The sequence below is a fragment of the Macrotis lagotis genome, chromosome 2 (assembly GCF_037893015.1).
Source record: "Macrotis lagotis isolate mMagLag1 chromosome 2, bilby.v1.9.chrom.fasta, whole genome shotgun sequence".
Lineage (NCBI taxonomy): Eukaryota > Metazoa > Chordata > Mammalia > Peramelemorphia > Peramelidae > Macrotis > Macrotis lagotis.
In genome coordinates this window covers 66862925-66882569 of record NC_133659.1, presented here as the reverse complement: position 1 = coordinate 66882569, position 19645 = coordinate 66862925, and the positions used below count along the sequence as shown (strand labels likewise).

The following is a 19645-nucleotide window of genomic DNA, read 5'->3' as shown; positions in this document are numbered from 1 at the left end:
GAGTCAGAAAAATTGAACTTTAATCTAGAAATGATGTCTGACTCACTGGGTGATGCTGAATAAGTCATTTAGCCTTTTTTTGAGCCTTTGCAATCTCATATGTAAAGGGAAAACAATGGTTTAAATGACCTATAACATGAATTCTAATTTGATATGTATGGGGGGGGTGTTCTTCTTCTGAGTCTTTTGGACTCTCCTCCCCTTCTCAGACACTGAATTTACTCCCTACTCCTTCCCTTTTTTTGTTTTTGTTTTTTTAGTTTTTGCAAGGCAAACAGGGTTAAGTGGCTTACCCAAGGCCACACAGCTAGGTAATTATTAAGTGTCTGAGACAGGATTTGAACCCAGATACTCCTGACTCCAGGGCCAGTGCTTTATCCATTACGCCACCCAGCCACCCCTACTCCTTCCCTTTTGAAGATCTTTGAAGACATAGTTCAAGGTCATATGCACAAGATGACCAAAATGGCCTCAAGGAAGATAGGAGGTGAGGGTAGTAGGGGGAATGGAAAGCCAGTAGACTTGAGTTGGAGGGACTGATTTGAGTGGAAGAAAACACTGTCCATGTTTTGGGGAAGGCAGGACTTAAATGGCTATTTCCAGAGTAGATTAGATATGCAATGTGGAATAAATGATCATTAGTAAATTGTTTGATAAATTCAAAGATCTAAGTTTTTGGAATAGAAACTCACTATTTGACAAAAACTATTGGGGAAAACCAGAAACAGTATAACAGAAACTAGGTATAGATCAACATCTCACACTGTAAATGAAGATAAAGTCAAAATGGCTATATGATTTAGACTTAAACAGAGGTGCCATAAGCAAATTAGGAGAACATGGAATAGATTGCCTGTCAGATCTATGGATAAGTACAGAATTTAGGGCAAACAAGATACAGAAATCAATAATAAATAAAAATGCATAATTTTGATTATATAAAATTAATTATATATTCTAAATAAGAAAATTAAAAAAGGGTTTTTGCACAAACAAAACAAATGGAACCAAAATTAGAAGGAAAGCAGAAAACTGCAGAAAGTTTTTTTATAGCTCATATCTCTGAAAAAACCTAATTTCTCAAATATATAGAGAACTGAGTCAAATTTATAAGAATTAAAGTCATTCCTCAATTGATATGAATAGGTAGTTTCTTTAGAGAAAGAAATCAAAGCCATCTATAATAATATAAAAGATGCTATAAGTCACCACTGATTAGAGAAATACAAATTAAAATAATTCTGAAGTACTACTAAAGACATATCAGATTTGCTAATATGGTAAAAATAAAAATGAAAACTGTTAACGGGCATGGAAAAAAACTGGAATGGACACTCATGCATTGTTGATGAAGTTGTGAACTGATCCAGTCAATCTGGAGAATAGTTTGGAACTCTGTCCAAAGGACTATCAAACTGTGCATTGCCTTTGATCCAGCAATTCCACTACTAGGTCTGTATTCCAAAGAGAATTAAAAAAATAAAGGAAAAAGGACCTATTTGTACAAAAATATTTATAGCAACTCTTTTTGTACTGATTAAAATTTGGAAATTGAGGAATCATTGGGGATCAATTGGGGAATAGCTGAACATGCTGTGGTATATGATTGTAATGGAATATTATTGTACTGTAAGACACACCATCCAGGAAGCTTTCAGAAAAATCCAAAAAGGCTTAGAAGAAGTGATGCAGAGTGAAGTGAGCAGAATCGGGAGAACATTGTAACAGCAATCTTGTACAATGAACAGCTGTGAATGATTTAGCTATTCTCAACATTACAATAATCCAAGATAATCCCAAAGGACTCATGCTATCCATCCCCTGAGAAAGAACTGATGGTGTCTGAATACAGATGGAAGCATTTCATTCTTTTTTCTTTTGGTTGGATTTTTTTTTCCACAAAAATGATTAATATAGAAATATGTTTTACATGATTACATGTGTAACCTATATAGATTTCTTACCCAGGATGGGGGTGGTGGTGGTGGAATTTGGAACTTAAAACTTTAAAAAAAAATCTTGAGTTGCTTTTACATGTAATTAGGGAAAAAATAAAATATTATTTTTTTTAAAATGACTACTTCATATGAACTAACCTTGAGCTCACTCAGCTTCACCGTGACTTGATCCAGAATGAGAAATAGGTATTTACACATTCATTGTTAGGATACAGGAAAGAAATGTTCTAACAACTCCCTGGAGAAGCCCTTTGTGCAGAAAGAGCAGCAGAAGAATAAAAAGAGTCATTGTGAAGGTCAGAAACAGAATTTGGGGAGAAGAAATCTGGGAGATATTAAGGTTAAATAGACAGTTTCTAAGTCCAGATTCTACTTCTGTTTCCTGCAAGAAAGGATGACAGGAAGAGTGGGAAAGGAAATACGGTCTTAAGATGGATAAGGAGAAATAAATTTTGATGGTGTTTTTGAGGAATTTGAACTTGTGAAAACTACCAGGTCCTGAATATGAAAGCAAACAATTTGATAGAACTTGAGAATAATGTAAAGGTGAACATGTGCAGTTGTAGGAAGCAAAGATCTCACTATGAAGATAATTTGAAAAAAAAGAAAAAGATTAAAGCTAAGTAGGACTCAAAGTATTTGGCAAGGGAAGATAAATCTATGAAGGGAAAGGAAGTAGAGTGTGGCTAAGAATTATTGAGACAGAGGGATGAAAGTAGAGTATGATTATACAGTTGTTAAAAGCCAAAATTGGGCTATAAAAGTGAAATGTAAGCACCCAAGGATGGTTAAAAAAACAAGACTGACTATCTCAGATCAAAGCCAGGGATAATTTTGCAGTTATTTGCACTAAGTCTGTAATGTTTATATTTTTGCCACTGCCAATTGATTTATATATGTTCCAAGATTATATTTGCATTCTTCCTAGAAGAGAGGTGAAGGAATGAAAGAAACATCTCTCCACACTCCAGACTAACAAATAGGAAGAGTGAAATGTCCCTAAAAACAAAAACAAAACACAGAAATAGGATCTTGATGAGGGACAGTGGCTAGGTTCTTCATAAAGGATTATCAATTGATTGATTGAAATGACAGAGGGGGAGGTATAAGCCTTGTCAGGAAAAATGTCACATAGAAAAGGAGGAGAAAAGGACCAGGTGTAGAGTGGGAGCTAAAAAATAAATTTGAGACTCTTTCTTCAGAATGGGGTACTGAAAAATTCTGTGGGGTAAGCAACTCCTTGTCCACATAGAAATGATGGAGAATCACAGAAGCAGGATTATCCAGGAAGGGTCAAAGGAAGCAGACAAGAATGTTGGTGGTTGATGACTTCCTGCCAGGATTATCGGGGCAGTTTTTTGTTGGCAACAATAAAGAGATATAAAGAGAAATGTTGTCTTCTTAACCTAGAAAATTCCATATGCTGTAAAAACAATTGACTCCCTCCCATTTTTTTTTTTTAGATTTTTGCAAGGCAAATGGGGTAAAGTGGCTTGCCCAAGGCCACACAGCTAGGTAATTATTAAGTGTCTGAGACCAGATTTGAACCCAGGTACTCCTGACTCCAATGCTGGTGCTTTATCCACTACGCCACCTAGTCGCCCCTCCCCCCCATTTCTGATGATTTATTTGGTACAATGATATCGCTAGAAGGGAGCTAAAAATATTGTAAAAAATTACAGTGTCTTAGGCAAGAAACTGAAAACTCCAGGCAATGTTGACTATGTTTTCCTTGGTGTCCTTTGAAGGGAAAGAATGTGTAAAAAGAAAAATTCATTTAGGAGGGGATTGATGAGAATATGATTTGAATTTCTGAACCATATAACTAAATGCCTATATGTCATAACTTCCTTAAGCTACAGAGGGGCTACAAATTAGGAAGAGTAGCCTTGGATTCCCAGTTCACAGAAGACAAAAAGCATGAAAGGATACAGCAGTAAAACTGATAGTACTAAAACTGATAGTCTTGCTTTTATAATCTCTGCAAATGTCAAAAATTTAGTCAATCAATAATAAGGCATATTTAATCTCATAAATATAACTTGAGATTTAGTGGAATGAAAATCCATGGCTGGAATATGACTTGAAAATTTTACTTCATCTAGAAGAAACAGGATAGGAAAAAAAAGGGTTAGTATGGGCATTTCACTGTGTTTTAAGGAAGTATATTCATGTGAAAAAAATCCAGGAACCAGAGAGGAGAACTCTGGGACCTAGAAAATATAAATCTAGGAACTAGCCTGGTGGTAAGTATTTGAAAATAAAAGGAAAAAGTTTTTCTTTTTTTTTTTTAGTTAATTAGAGTTTACTAATGGAGTAAAAGAGGAAATTAGTTGTGGAGGTGAGGAAACAGGTCATGAGCCTAGCACAAAAGTCATATGGTAAAAAAAAAGTCATATGGTAGTGGTGGGGCTTTTAATTAGATAACTGCTTGAACTATCCTTAAAATAGAGTAACTAATGATTTCCTATTTTGCTTTAATGATTAAAAATGGTAGAAGAACCAACAAGGAAAAATTCTGTTCTGGATCTAATTCTTATTACAAGGGGGAACTATTTCCTGGGGAGGAGATGGTAAGAACTTCATAGGGAAGAAGCTACTCTATCACTGAATCTGTGACAAAGAAGAAGAAGAAAGTTTGATATCACCTAAGATTTTTGGAAATTTGATTTCAAAGGATTCATGAGCTACAAGTTTATGGGATGGGGCAGGAAGGGGGGGATGTGTGAAGGATTGGGGCTGGAGGGATGGGAATCTCCCAAGAATAAAATGGAGAACAAAGAGAAACCTTTCAAGTGAGGAGGAAAGACCCGAGCTATCTGAAGAAACTGATATGGATCCACAGGGGAATCCAAATTAGATTTTTAAAAGATGTGAATAGAAGATAGAAGCATGTTACAGCCCTATGAAAACAGTATAATGAGTACTAGCTATCTCTTTAGTTTTTAATCAGTCATTATAAAGCAAAAGGGCCACTTCCAGGATAAGTGAGGAAATACCTAATTGCCCTTGATGACTTCATGTCATCTGGTCCAGAGGAAAGGAGATAGCATCGAGGACCAAAAGAATTGGTGGTAATGATGACTAAGTCACTGTATTCAAAAGATTGTGGAGAATGGAAAAGGTGCCTCAGACTAAAGGGCACAACATTTCCTAGGCTTAACTTTGATTTCTGGAAATATTCTAGAGTGGCTCATGGAGATGTTCACTGAGCATCTACCAAAGTAAGCAGGGCTTTCCAGAAGCCAGGTGGGTCAGGATATCCAATTATGGTCAGGGTCACTCAATTGAAACATCAGAAGAAATATATATACATATATATATATATATATATATATATATAGTGGACATAAAGATTTGAGGTCTTCAGTAATGATTCAGTATCATCCTGATTGGAGGTCTCCACTGAGGTGTTCAAGGGCTCTGTGGCTGGAATTGCTATTCACAATATTGTCTTATAACTGACATGGATAAAAATATAAAATGAATGCATATCAGTTTTGCAGATGACATAAGCTGGAATAAATAGCAACAACACTAGATGATAGAATCAGGATCCAGAAAAGTCTTGGCACAGTAGAGCATTGAGTTGGAGCTAATGTGATGAACTTCAAAAATGACAAGTAAAAGCCTCCTTTTTCCTGAGTATTGCATAGGTATGGGAGTGGGATATGAATGAAAAGCTTCAGGGAAGTTTGCTTGGTCACAGCTTAATACAAGTCAGCAGTGTGTTGTGACAGACAAAACAGCTAATGGCATCTGTGGAAACATTAAAGAGAGGCGTAGGGATGTGGGACTGCACCTACCCAGCCAATGCAATGCAGTACTGTAAGACAAAATGACAATAGTGAGAAGGTAAAATCATCTAAATAGAGTTTCTTAAGGTTTCTCTGGCTGGAGAAAGAGATTTTCTTTTTTTTAAATATGCGATACAGACAAAGACCAAAAACTTATATTCATTCCCAGGACTTCCCTCCATGGGATCACAGTTCAGAGAGATCTTATTAGATCTAAAAATAGTAGTCCATAACATTGGTGGTCAGGACTAAATAATATGAATAAAATAAGGTAAATGTGATCTCAAAGTTTAAAGTAAAAAGGGAACATTTTTAGAACAGCACCTACAAAATTACAAACTTTGTATTCAACTAATAACTGACTGTGGTTAGTTTATAAAACTTTTTTTTCCTTTACATACTATTTCTTGAACTGACTTAGCTAGTTTAACATTGGAAATAAATTGAATTTTGTTAAATCTGCTTATTTCCAGGTCTGATGAAAAACCACCAAATGATTGTCTACCTTCTCATGAATATATGTTTATGTAAATATATTTCTATATTTCTTTTAACATTCCAAAAGAAATACCTTCAAGTACTAATGGAAGTTAAGATGATAGTATTATATCTAAACTGCAAAATAAAATTTTATCTCTGGTAGCATGTTGATATAGTACAGATTTCTTGGGTTTGCATCCTTAAATAAACAAGCAAACATTTATCAGTTTTTGATTCTCCTAATGCAGAAATGTTTTGAGACCCCTGTAGTAACCATTCCCTCAAAGTCAAGGGGAAAGGCTTGATTGGGAGCTTCAAACATTCAGTAAACAGCTAAATCTGAAAATAGTAATTAGATCATAATCTAATTATACTAATATTGTTTGGTTCCATAATGCCAAATAGATAAGATGGGTGGTTTTTTCACTCCTGGGAATGTATGCAAAACAAGATTTCCTGACTTCCACTATCCATGCCAATGAAAAATCATCCCAAGGAACCACAGAGCATTTATACCTAAAGACAGTTCTGGGTCTGTAAAGATAACTCCCCTAGGCCTGCAAAACCCTGCCAATGGGTTTATCATCATCATAGCCCATCTTTAAAGAACTGATTACTGGTTCACCAATGCAGAGATGCCAGTTGCCATTTCCTAAACTGACCATGTTGCATAATTAGCTGATGACACTCAAGGTTTATTGTTTTAGAGTAGATTTTAGCAAAGATATAAAGCACATTCTTTGGTAATTATATACCCAAGGTGTTTGTGTGTGTGTGTGTGTGTGTGTGTGTGTGTGTGTGTGTGTGTATACACATACATATTTGTATACACACTTAGTATACTTACATTATTTGCCTGCCTATCTTTCTGTCTATCATCTCCATTATCTATCCATTTATCTGTCTATCTGACTTATCTATCTCTGTCTATCATCTCCCTTATCTGTCTATCTGCCTGTATTTTCTTAACATGTTAAATCAACCACAGATTGGAGAATTTTGAGGGCTTTTATAAAATGGTGATGAAGTGAGTAAAATCTGAAGAATTATTTATACAATAGCCACAAAATTTGAAAAACACAAACTCTGAAAGCTGTCTCCACCTCAATTATCATCAATAATGTGAACATTAATAAAAAGGACCAATGATGAAAACATGCTATTCATTACAGAAAACTGATGAATTTGGGGTGCAGAATGAGACATTTTTGCATATAGCCATTAGAGGAATTTGTTTTATTTGATTATACATATCTTTTGAAATAATTTTTTTTCTTTCCAGTGAGGTAGAGAATGACAGAATGTTAAATTTTTTAAATAGGTTGGGGTTTCTACAGAAAATGTTATGGGAACTTTTGGATAAAGTCATTGTATTATTAGTTTTACTCATTTGTTTTATATGTTATGAAGCCTTTCATAAAGTGAGAATAATCTGTAAATGTATGTAATATAAAACAGAAACATCAATAAAACTGAACATGACAAAAAACCAAGTAATCCACAAAAGAATTGACTGGAATATGGAGAGGGTAGTGGATATGTATCTTAGTAGGGAACTTGTTCCTGGACACACCACTAGTAATTGTCAGAAATAATATTTAAATCCAAATCTTGACTTCAAGACCAGCCATCTCTCTTCTGTAGCATGATTATAGTATGACTACTAATTCATAGGAGACAAAAATTGAAGAAAGGAAGCATCAATAAAATTCCAGCTTATACAAATATACAAAGTAAAGGTAACAAGCCAGGTTTACAAGTCAACCAAATTTAAGGAATGCTGAGGTCAGGAAAATGTATTCTTTTTCTATCATTTAGTTAGAAATCAAGAAGAATCCAAGGATATAGGATAGGATGGCTACTGGGATTGATGGGACAATGCTAATTAATATGTTACTAAGAGAGGACAAAAGCAATAAACTTTTATTTTGTTCTTTTCTCTCTCTGCCAAGGAGAATGGTCTTTGCATTATACTGAACAGAGGAAAAATGAACTAATAGGGAGCTGAAACCCAATATATGTAAAGAGATAATCACAAAACATTTTGCTGTTCTTGATTAGTTTAAGTCACTAGACTTAGATGAACTTCCTACTGAGTACTGAAAGAACTATCCCTCCTTTCTCACAGATCAGTCTGATATCCCCACCCAGTCTCCTACCCAGCTACATTATTGAGAAATAGGACATTGTTCTTCTAATCCTAACCCTAGCCTAATCCTAATCCTAAATGTACTCTTAACTCTAACCCTTCCCTGTCACCTCATAAAAAGAATAAAAAACTTTTATCTGTGGGAGGAAACCTAGCAGTGCAAAGATGATCTCTGACAAGAGAAGAGAAGGGTACCAACTCAGATGTGATCATCTCCAACCTTAGTACAAGGTGAGCTCTGAAATCACCCAACTTTAGTGTGGACAGGAGAAAATGAGGATCAGTTGACTGGGGAGGGACTAAATAGTAGTGTGCAGCCATGATAGTGCCTAATCAGAAAGAAAGGGACAGGTGACAAAATGGTTGACAGAGTTGGGAAGGATCCAGCTTCTCAATCATGAAAACAGAAAGGATACTTAGGAAGAAAGAAGAAAAAATAAGAAAAACAGGAAATATGATAACACCCCCACACACACACATTCAGAGATTCACCAAAGAGACCAAAGTCTCTTGCATCTAGAAGTGAAAGGTTCTCACTAGAAAGCCTTAGGATGATTGGAAACTCACAAAATGGACCTTGGAAACAACAATGGTCAACCTAGATTCAGTGAGAGCTCAGACAGACTACTCCAGGTTCAGAGGCTCCAAGGTTCATAGAGATCATAGACCTCATAGTTTTAACAGTCTAAACCTCAAATATCCAGAAGGTCCTAAAACATATTGATGCATAGGATCCCAAGTGATCTAGGTTGAGATGAATAAAATCTAAACGTCCTACCCCAAAACACTTCAAGGGTAGAGATTTTGGCTCTAGGTTAAAGTCCACATTCAAGAAATAAGGCTGGGGCAGCTAGGTGGCATAGTGGATAAAGCACGGGCCTAGAGTCAGGAGTACCTGGGTTCAAATCCGGTCTCAGACACTTAATAATTACCTAGCTGTGTGGCCTTGGGCAAGCCACTTAACCCCGTTTGCCTTACACAAAACTTTAAAAAAAAAAGGCTGAAAATATATTCAAAAAATTTAAATAGAAGATAGTGAAGGAAAGTCACTCCACAAAAACTGCAAGCAGGGACTTGGAGGAAAAATGGATTTTTGACAAGAACTATGTATATAGCTGAAAGAAAGGAAGAGATAAAATATAAGAGTCTGGAGAAAAAAATTTGGAGAATATATATCTTAGACTAGAAAGTGGTAAATTTTTCTCAAGTAACAGTCTTTTTCAAAATTACAGTAGACCAAACATAATTCAAGGGCTCCATGAAACAAGCAAAGTTAGAGCAAAATAGAAGTAAGAAAAAAATAGAGGAAGATATAATCAAAAAATGACTTTAAAGACAACTAGAATTTAAGAATGATTCAGTTCTCTGAAAACAAAATATATACATAGACATATACATATATATGTGTTTATTCATTATTTGCACATATTAAAAATCAGACATCTTTATTTGAAGGAAACATAAGTGGAAACTGTTATGGTCTATTAGAACCAGAGGACAAAGTAAAAATTTAAAGAATCCATGAAAATCTCAGGAAAGAAACTTTTTGAAGAAAAGTCCCAGAAATACTATAGGTAAAATCCAGTGTTTCTGGGAAAAAGTCAAGTACCATGAAACCACAGTCAGAATCATCTAAGACCTAGCAGCTTTTATTAAAAAAGAGATCTTGGAATGTAATATTCCAAAAGGCAAAAGACAAAGTTTACAATGAACAATAATTTACCCATCAGAGAATAAAGAGTATAATCCTCTTATAAATACATAATCCTCTTTTTAAAAAAGAGTATAATCCTCTGGGATGAAATGCAGTGTTAATGGAGTAGAGGATTTTGAAAAATTTCTGTTGAAAAGACTGAAGTTGAGAAGGTACTTTGAAAATATGCACAAGAATCAAGAGAAACTTAGATTAATTTGAGCAACTAGGGACTCTGGAGGCGGATTGACTTTGTTCTGAGGATTTTCAGAGAGCAAAGAAAAGATAAATGGAATATTCTAGTGTAGAAAGGGAAAAAAAGGTTTGGAATGTACTGTTTCTTTTTGTTTTTGCAAGGCAATGGGGTCAAGTGACTTGCCTAAGATCGCACAGTTGGTAAGTATCAAGTCTCTGAGATTGCATTTGGATTCAGGTCCTCCTGACTCTAGGACCAATACTCCATTCACTGCACCACTTGGTTGTCTGCTATTTCTTATAAATGGGGGAGCTGCAAGAAGAGTACACAAAAGTGGCAAAGAATTGGAAACTAGATGGATGCCCATCAATTGGGGAATGACTGAACAAATTGTGGTATATGAATGTGATGGAACAATAGTTCTATAAGAAATCATGAGGAATGGGATTTCAGAAAAATCTGGAAAGACCTCCATTAACTGAAGCTGAGTGAATTGAACAGAACCAGAAGAACATTATATACACTAATGGTAACACTGATGGACTTGTTCATATCAGCAGCACAATAATCAAAGACACTTCTAAAAGACTGGTGATGGAAAAAAATCATTCAAACTACAGAATTATGGAGTTATGGATCTATGTTTAACATGGTTTTATAAGTATGACCTATAATAGTTTGCTTTCTGTCAGGGGGAGGGGAAAGGGAAGGGAAGGAGGCAGGGAGGAAAAAAATGAAGCTCAAAACCTTGCAAAAAAAATGATTGTTGAAAACTAGCATTGCTTGTAGTTGGAAAAGTAAATAAAAAAAAATGAGTGTGTAAATATAGAAGAAGAAGTGGAAGAAGGGGGACATTAGATGAACCTCTTAGCAAAACCAGACAAAGGAGGGCAAATATTCATACACAATTTGATGTAGAAATGTATCAAAATCAAGAAGGAATAGAAAGGGAAAGGAAGAAGACAGGTTAAGAGGGAGGACAGGGTAGATCTTGAAGAGCAGATTAAAAAGAGAAAAAAGGCAAAGAATTATAAGTTTATGGAGTGCCCTTCAATTGGAATGGCTGAACAAATTAAAGTATATTAATGTAGTGCAATATTGTGCTGCCAGAAGCAATGATGTAGACAATTTCAATTAGACTTGGGAAGACTTGTATGAATGGTTGTAGGATGAAGGAAGCAGGACCAGAAGAAAAATTTATACAATAGGTACAATGTTGTTAAAAAACAAAAACAAGGGCAGCTAGGTGGCGCAGTGGATAGAGCACTGACCATGGAGTCAGGAGTACAAGAGTTTAAAAAATCTTTTATAATGGGAAGGATTTGGGTGGGGGAGAGAGTGACTAGCCACAATGATGCTCAAAAAAGTAAAGAGCCTTTGAAACACAAAAATAAATGCTTGGAAGAGAGAAGGAAGTTCAGAAAGAGGCAGAGATAAATGAGTCAACCTTGAAAGTTATGTGGAGTCTTCAGTCAATCCTAAACTTTTGTGAGTTTAACTTTTGTTATTTCAATCATTTGCATGATTTTATTATTGATCTCATTTGTATTTGCACACTGGCAACCATACACATTCATGGCTTATGTGCAATAGAGAAAAAAGAGACATGATATGTCCAAGTTTGTGGAGGGGGTGGTGTCCTACTAGGTTCTTCACTGGTCTTGTTTACCTTACTGTTGAAAAGAGCTCTCATTTGTTGCATATTTTCTTATCTTTTTTTTTTAGTTTTTTTTTTTTTTTGTAAGACAAATGGGGTTAAGTGGCTTGCCCAAGGCAGCTAGGTAAGTATTAAGTGTTTGAGATCGGATTTGAACTCAGGTCTTCCAGGCTCCAGGGCCAGTGCTCTATCCACTGTGCCACCTAGCCACCCCTGCATATTTTCATTATTTGCATTTAAAACTCAAGTTTGAGTTGCAATTACACCTTCCAAATCTAGTATAAATCCTTTAGCCCCTAAACCCAAAATTGGGAAGTCAATTATGCAGCTTAGTGAGAGAATAAAGGCATTAGATAAACTGCATGATAGAATGTCTACAGGTGCTGTCACTTATGAAAGATTACATTTTTTGGTGGGACTGACTCCCTATTTCCCATAGGTTTAGTGTATCAACATTTGTGTTTCTTCTTTTACATCACTTGGGACAGGGAACAATACCCTCAGGAAAGTTGAGGATTGACTATAGTATGTACTTTTTTTTTAAAGCTGGCTTTATGGAAAAGATCCACAATTTCTTGTAAATCCTCATTATTTCCTACTTTGTATATGGGAATGCTTATAATTTGGAGGTATTTTTAAAGTTCAGAACTGAGGGCTGGAGCCAAGATGGCAGTATGAGAACAGGCTTTCCCAGGAGCTCTCTCCAAAATCTTTCAAAGGTCTTAAAATTATGACTCTTAACTAAAGTTTTGAGAGAGAGAACTCACAGAAAGATCCAACTCACAGAAAGATCCAACTCACAGAAAGATCCAGTGAGGCAATTCTTCAGAAGAAAACCTGGAAGATCATGGGAAGACTCTTCCACAGGGTTGGAGGGGCAGCAGTGCAGCTAGGATTACTGAGCTGGAGTGAAGGAGCTCCAACCTTCCGGTAACAACCCAAGGGCACCTGGGTCCCTGGGAGCGCAGGCTCTTGGCAGCAGAAACTCTTTCCTGACCTGCCAACCCAGGAACACCAGGCGCAACTTGGAAGATCAGCAGGGAAACCTTTGCCAGAATGAGCGTGAAGCCCAGGACAACTTGGCCCTCAGTGCAGCTGTGGTCCTCAGTGCAGCCCAGAACCTAGGAAACAGAAGCAGGCCCACAGAGCTGCCCAGCAAGGAGCCTGGCAGCTGCTTCCAGAGCGCTCATGATAAGGGGATGGGGGAAACTATTGAGGTCTCCCCTCTGAGTCTGGGACAGGACTCTGATGCTTTGTCCTTATTCAGACCCTGGTCACAGTCTGAGGCTCCCCATTGCCATAGAGCAGGTACCCTCCTCACAGCTCCAGGGCAGAGGGTTGTACTTGTGGTCATACACAGACCAGGAGAGCAGTCAGAGCCTCTCATAAGACCTTGAAGGAACTGAGGTCCTTTCAGGGTGTCCCAATAATACTCAAAAGCTTGGGAAGCACCCCAAAACCAGGGCTAGGGAAATGAATAAATAGAAAAAAAAGGAACCTGACCAAAGACAATTACTTTGGTCCCATGGAGGACCAAAACACACACTCAAAAGATGACAAAGTCCAAGCTTCTGTATCCAAAGCCTTCAAGAAAAATAGGAATTAGTCTCAGGGTATGACAGAGCTCAAAAAAGATTTTTGAAAATCAAGTAAGAGAGGTAGAGGAAAAATTGGTAAGAGAAATGAGAGAGATGCAGGAAAAACAAAGTTCAGAATAAAAAAAGTAATTATAAAAGAAGAGGGATCTTTGAAACAAAAAAAAAACCTAAAAAATAATTTCAAATAAAAAAAGACAAGTTCTGTGGGACTACTAGAAATTATAGGACAAAAACTGATGCTGAGAAAATGTAGCAGACTAAAGATTTCAGGAGTTTGAGCAAATATGAAAGAATTCACTTTGACCCAGAAAATATTTTAGGGACAAAAAGATTTTTTTAAGTATTGCTGTGTAGTACATGAAGTAGAGCAGAAACTAAGGGAAAGAAAGACTAAAGGCAGGAAGACTTTGATTCTCTAAGGGAATAAACCTTGACATCAACACCAACATAAGCTGCTATGGGAAGATGAGCAGTAAGGAAAGTAGAGGTTATCTGGCTAACTTCACTGGAAGTCAAGCAATTAAGAAATAAGCAGTAAAGGAGGGTTTAGGGGCATGAGAGGGAAGTTGGGGGGATAATGCTCCTCAAGAGTGGGCTAGTTTCACCAGAAGACAATCAGGACATAAATAGGGGTTAGCAAAGTGAGAGGTTATTTGAGAGTATCACATTCCTTCAGACCAGATTGCCCACCCAAAGGAAGATGAAGAACTCATCTGAGGAGGGGCAGGAAAATGAGGTAATTAGGTTTTTATTGATGGGGGCAGAAACTCAGAGAAAAAAATGAGGCAATAAGGGATGTGCAGATGAGGGTGGAAGCTCAAAGAGTTTTCAGGCTGGGAAAAGGTTCCATTGTTTAGTTGAGAGGGACTTGTCTTTTGCCTGGGGGCAAGGATTTACTTGCCAGGGAAGGGCAAGGTACTTTACTAAAGTTCACTGACTTCATCTCATAGCTTGGACAATGGGATGAGGGTGCTGATGTCAGTGCTAATGTAAGGTAGATGGTCAGTGCAGAGGGAATGGATTAATTATAAAACATTTTTTCTCCCCAATATTTTCCCAAACAATTTAGGACCAAATTCATTGTGAGTTGGCGGTGAAGGTTTCTTTTCTTCTGAAGCTACTTCCAGTTGAAAAGGGATTGTAGACCTGTCCCATTTGAGGGGGAGTTGGGGTGCATTCAAGAATCCCCTGAGGCAGAATCCATGAATATTCATTCCCAGATTCAGTTATAGGATAGGATGACATTCAACTTGGGCCACTAGTTGGAGATGCACTACCTCTAATGTGGAGAAAACATAAGGGCCCCCCAAAATGTAAAATGATTAGAAATGGGAAAAATATAGGGGTCACTAAGGAGAAAAACCAGGAACTAGGGGAGAGACCTGGGAAATAATAGCAGTGTAGAGAAATATAAAGAATTAAAAATCATGCTCCATGATACCAACAAAGATTTGAGGCCAGCTTGTGATTGATTCAGTATCTAACATCTTGAAGCAGTTACCCAATCCAGGTCTTTTCATTATGTAGGGAACAATAGAAGGGCCTGATGTTTTTCTCCCTTGTTTCCTATTAACTATCTGCTCTGATTGTGGGAATTTACAATTAAAGAGAAAAACTGGGACATCATTATAGCATCAAAATAGTCTTTGATGAGTTAATACATAGAGGACAGGATAAAACATCTAGACATCTGTTTGGCTTCTGGTAAAAGTCCCAGCTGACAACCAACCATATAGTAACAATACTACCTCAGCCAGACTCGGGAAGTAAGTAGTTGGGAAACAGTCCTTTTCAAAAGAACACAATAGGAAAATTAAACCAGAGGGATCTTGCCTTGGGCTGAGGCCAAAGATAGTCCCTTCAGTTATTCCCCCTAACCCCCCACCTGCAACAATTCTCTGAGTGGTTTATGGTATTTCTCTCAAATGGTAAATTCCTGATTTTAATGATCCATCAGAGAACTATCCTGAATTCAAATGTCAAAACAAAATCAATTATAGTCCCAAAAATTTTTACCCCAAATGCAAAATTTCACCAACAGCTTAGAGCTAGACACAATTCTTTTCCTTCTCATAGAATTGGAATAAACAAAGTTTACCAGCTCATAAGAAATTTACCAGTTTATAAGAAATTTCACTAAAATTTTTTTTCTTATCTTTCTCTTTAAGTTTAGGTTTGTCCTGATGTAAAGACCAAATCAGTAACCAATTACCAATTTTAGGTTTTAACATTAAGAAAACAACTTTAAAAAACTTTATTTAAATATACTTTCATAAGTAATGATATTCATATAGCATTTGCCTTATAAAAAGCAAGTGTTAAAGTATATAGTCAAGTGAGCTTCACTAGGACCCAGGGGATGATTTCTCATTTCTTTTTACAAATTATAGAACTTGACAAACCCTCAAATAACAATAATAATAATAATAATAATATAAATTTCACTTAAAATGAGAACAAAATAAATTTAATTACACTTGGATCTATTTTCTTAAATCTTGCAGAAGTTCAATTTATAATTTTAATTTAGCATTATTTTTATTATTTTAGTTTTTGCAAGCCAGTGATATTAAGTGACTTGCCTAAGATCCCACAGTTAGTATCATGTTTGAGACCGGATTTGACCTCAGGTCCTCCTGTCTCCAGGGCCAGTGAACCACTTAGCTGCCCCCATTTAGCTTTATTTTTGCACAAGTGAGTCATTGTATAGCTAAAAGGAAGGTCTGAACATGTGGTGAAATGAGCATATGAATCTCTTATTCCCTCATTTCCAGAAACTACAAAACCACTTAGGAGATATGCAGTGGTCTAGGCTTCTATAGAAATGTATAAATAGCATTTCTGGCCACCTTGAGAAACCCATAACATAATCCTGCCTGAATGCCTACCTAATTGGTACAGTTTTTTCAAATAAAATAAATGCAAAATACATCCCTTTGGTACATCCAGACTTGGGGGGGGGGGGCGCAGTAAAAGAGAGGGTCAGAGAACCAAGGCTGAGCTGGCAGAAGTGGAACTGAACTGGAGAATGGGGTGGATAGAGCCATTCTTGATCCAGTGAAATGAAAGGGGAGGAGATCGACCTGTGAATTTCAGCTAATTCACAACCTGACCCCTCTCTGGATCCCAGGATGAATGCACAGCAGCATCTCCCTGATTCCCCAGGTCAGAGCGGAGAAGAGGGAGAGGACACAACACAGATTAAAAACACAGAGGTAGCCAAATCGGCAATAATGCTGGAGACACACAGATAGTTGAATCATCTGATACAGGGATAGAGATATCAAAGAATGTTAATCTAGGCTTTAGATCTTGCTTAACTTTAAATAATGTCAGTCATATTCAAGCAAGGGCAGAGGCTGTAAGCCAAAGTGAGCCCTCAAAAAGCCTATTGAAGTTGGGGGTCTGTCTTTAAGCTTCTTGGTAAGCTTAAATTATCAATGTAGCTTCTCAAAGTCACCAGATCTCTGACATCCCAGAAACAGTGGTAGATAGGTACTTCTGTTAAGAGTCCTATTCTCAAACCCCAAGAGAATGAGCCTTCTAGGCTTTGCCTGCAAATTCCACATTCCCCAGAGAATAGTCACTTGAGGGGAGTACAGAAAAGCATAATCGTACAACTGGTAACTCAGTCAGGGAGACCCCAGTCTGAGGTTGGGCTTATAAAAACTGGCTTACAAAAATACCTTACCTGTGAGTCAGAGTTGATGAATCCCTTTATGGTCCCCAAAGATATTGCTAGAAAGTATGTTCAGCTGAATTTTTCAGGGCTTTGAGCAAACATGAAAGAATTCACTTAAAATATTGACTGCCCCAAGAGAAATGTTAAGGGACAAAAGGATTTATTTAAGTACTACTGTAGTGAGGGCAATGCAGGAAAATCACGAAACCTGGGTCAGCAGCTTGGTGAAGGAATTACCAAAAAAAATATTGAATAAAGTAAACAGTTTGGTTCAAATGGAAAAAGTAGTCCAAAAAGATGAATGAGTAGAAGAATGCTTTAAAAAGCAGGATTGGCCAGATAGAAAAAGAGATACAAAAGCTCTTTGAAGAGTAATTCCTTCCAATGGAGAATGAAGCTAAAGGAAGCTGTCATCTTTGTGACAAATCAAGAAACAATGAAACAAAACCAAAAGAATGAAAAACTAGAAGAAAATGTGAAATATCTCATTGGAAAATCAACTGACCCGGAAAACATCAAGTAGAGATAATTTAGGAATTATTGGACTACTTGAAAATCATGACTTAAAAAAAAAGCCTTGACTTCATTTTTTAAGAAATAAACCAGGAAAAGTGCCCTACAACCTACAAGCAGAGGGTAAAAATAGAGATTGAAAGAATTCACTGATCATCTCTTGAAAGAGATCCCAAAGTGAAAACTGCCAGAAATATTATAGCCAAATTTCAGAATTCTTAAATCAAGGAGAAAATATTACAAGCAGCCAGAAAGAAACAATTCAGACATCATGAAACTACAGTCAGGATAACACAAGATTTTAGCAGTTTCTACATTAAGACTCTGAAGGGTTTAGAATATGATATTATGGAAGACAAAAGACCTTGGATTACAACCAAGAAATAAATTACCCAATAAAATAAGCATACATTTTCAGAGGAAAAGATGGACATTCAATGAAATAAGGGACTTTCAAACTTTCCTGATGAAATGGCCAGAACTAAACAGAAAGTTTGGTCTTTGAGTACAGGACTCAAGTGAAGCATAGAGAGGATGGATGGGAAGGGCAAATTATAAGGGATTTAATGATGTTGAACTTCTTGTATTCCTGCATAGGAAGATGATACTGATAACTCATCTTCTCATTTATTAGAGCAGTTAGAAGGAGTATATATAGATGAGGCCCAGGAGGGAGTTGAATTTGAAGGTATAATATATTGAAAAGATGGAGTTAATGGATGAGAAAGGAATATACTGGGAGATAGGGAAAGGAGAGCTAGAATGAGGTAAGTTATTTCACAAAGAGACAAGAAAAAGCTTTTGCAAGACTGAAAGAGGGGTAAGGTGAAGGGGAAGTAAGTCTTTACTCTCGTCAGAAGTGTCTCAGAGAGGAAATAACATTCATACTCAATTGGGTATAGAAATCTATCTTAAAGGAAAGTAGGAGAGGAAAGGAACAGGAGAAAGGGGACAGGGGGAGAGGAGGGGGAGTGTAGGTATTAGAAGAGAGGAAAGAGTGTAGGACATGCAGCACATTTTTGCAGAAGGAGAGAATGAAAGAAGAGAGAATAGAATAAATGGGGGTGGGGGGGATAGGATGGAAGGAAATAAAAGTAGCAATAGCAACAGTGGGAAAAACTATTGAAGCAATTTCTTTGATGGACTTATGATAAAGAATGTGATCCATCCCAAATAAAGAGCTGATTGTGTCAGAATACAGATTGAAGCACACTTTTTTCCCTCCATTTTATTTTTTTGAGGATTCTCTTTCTCAGTGGGGAGGGGATTATGTTTACTTTTACAATATGACTATTGTAGTAATGCATATCATGGCTACACATTTTTTAACCTACAACAAGTAACTGGTTTGCTCAGTGTAGGAAATGTGGTGAGAGGAAGGGAGACAATTTGGTACTCAAGGTTTTGGAAGTAAATGTTGAGATTTGCCTTTGAATGTAGCTAGGGTAAAAAAAAGTAAAAATTTTAAAAAGTCAATTGTTCAATAAGGTAAAAAAAATATTACTGTAGTATATATTTATAATATATAATATATAATATATATATATATATTCACATATATGATGTAGAATCACAGAAGCTAAGGGAGAGGAAGAGTAAAGGCAGTTGAAAACCAAGCAACAGTTGCATGGATGACATAACAGAAAAGGTACAGGAACAAGAAGTTATGTGGGGAATCAAGCTCCCTAAGAGTGGTCTAGCTTCACCTGACTATGTCTTAGAAATAATAAATAAATTAAAAATATGTTAACCTTCAGAGTTTGTCCTAATAGGTGTTAACCTTAATTTCCTTTAGCTAAAAATGAAATAACAAAAAGTTAGATTATTTATTCTGTGGGATCTAATCCAAAAACCTATAGGTAGAAGACAGCATTGAAGATATAAATCCTGGGGCATCTAAGGTGGTACAGTGGATGGAGCAC

At 36.6% G+C, this 19645-nt stretch overlaps 2 protein-coding genes across 8 annotated transcripts in view; one reads left to right on the top strand and one right to left on the bottom strand.

Annotated features, from left to right (window-relative positions):
- The window catches only part of ANKRD45 (ankyrin repeat domain 45), an 87795-nt gene that overhangs the window by 50814 nt on the left and 17336 nt on the right, over positions 1 to 19645 (top strand). For 3 of the 7 annotated variants that reach the window (XM_074222047.1, XM_074222048.1, XM_074222049.1), the window contains exon 6: positions 6229 to 7077. The exons of 3 other annotated variants lie outside the window; for them this stretch is intronic. In XM_074222047.1, coding sequence (XP_074078148.1) covers positions 6229 to 6398 — 170 coding nt within the window. In that variant the 3' untranslated portion in view covers positions 6399 to 7077. One more of the 7 variants, XM_074222053.1, reaches the window with a different exon arrangement.
- TEX50 (testis expressed 50) overlaps positions 1 to 19645 on the bottom strand; it is a 59862-nt gene that overhangs the window by 24984 nt on the left and 15233 nt on the right. The gene's annotated exons all lie outside the window — the stretch shown is intronic.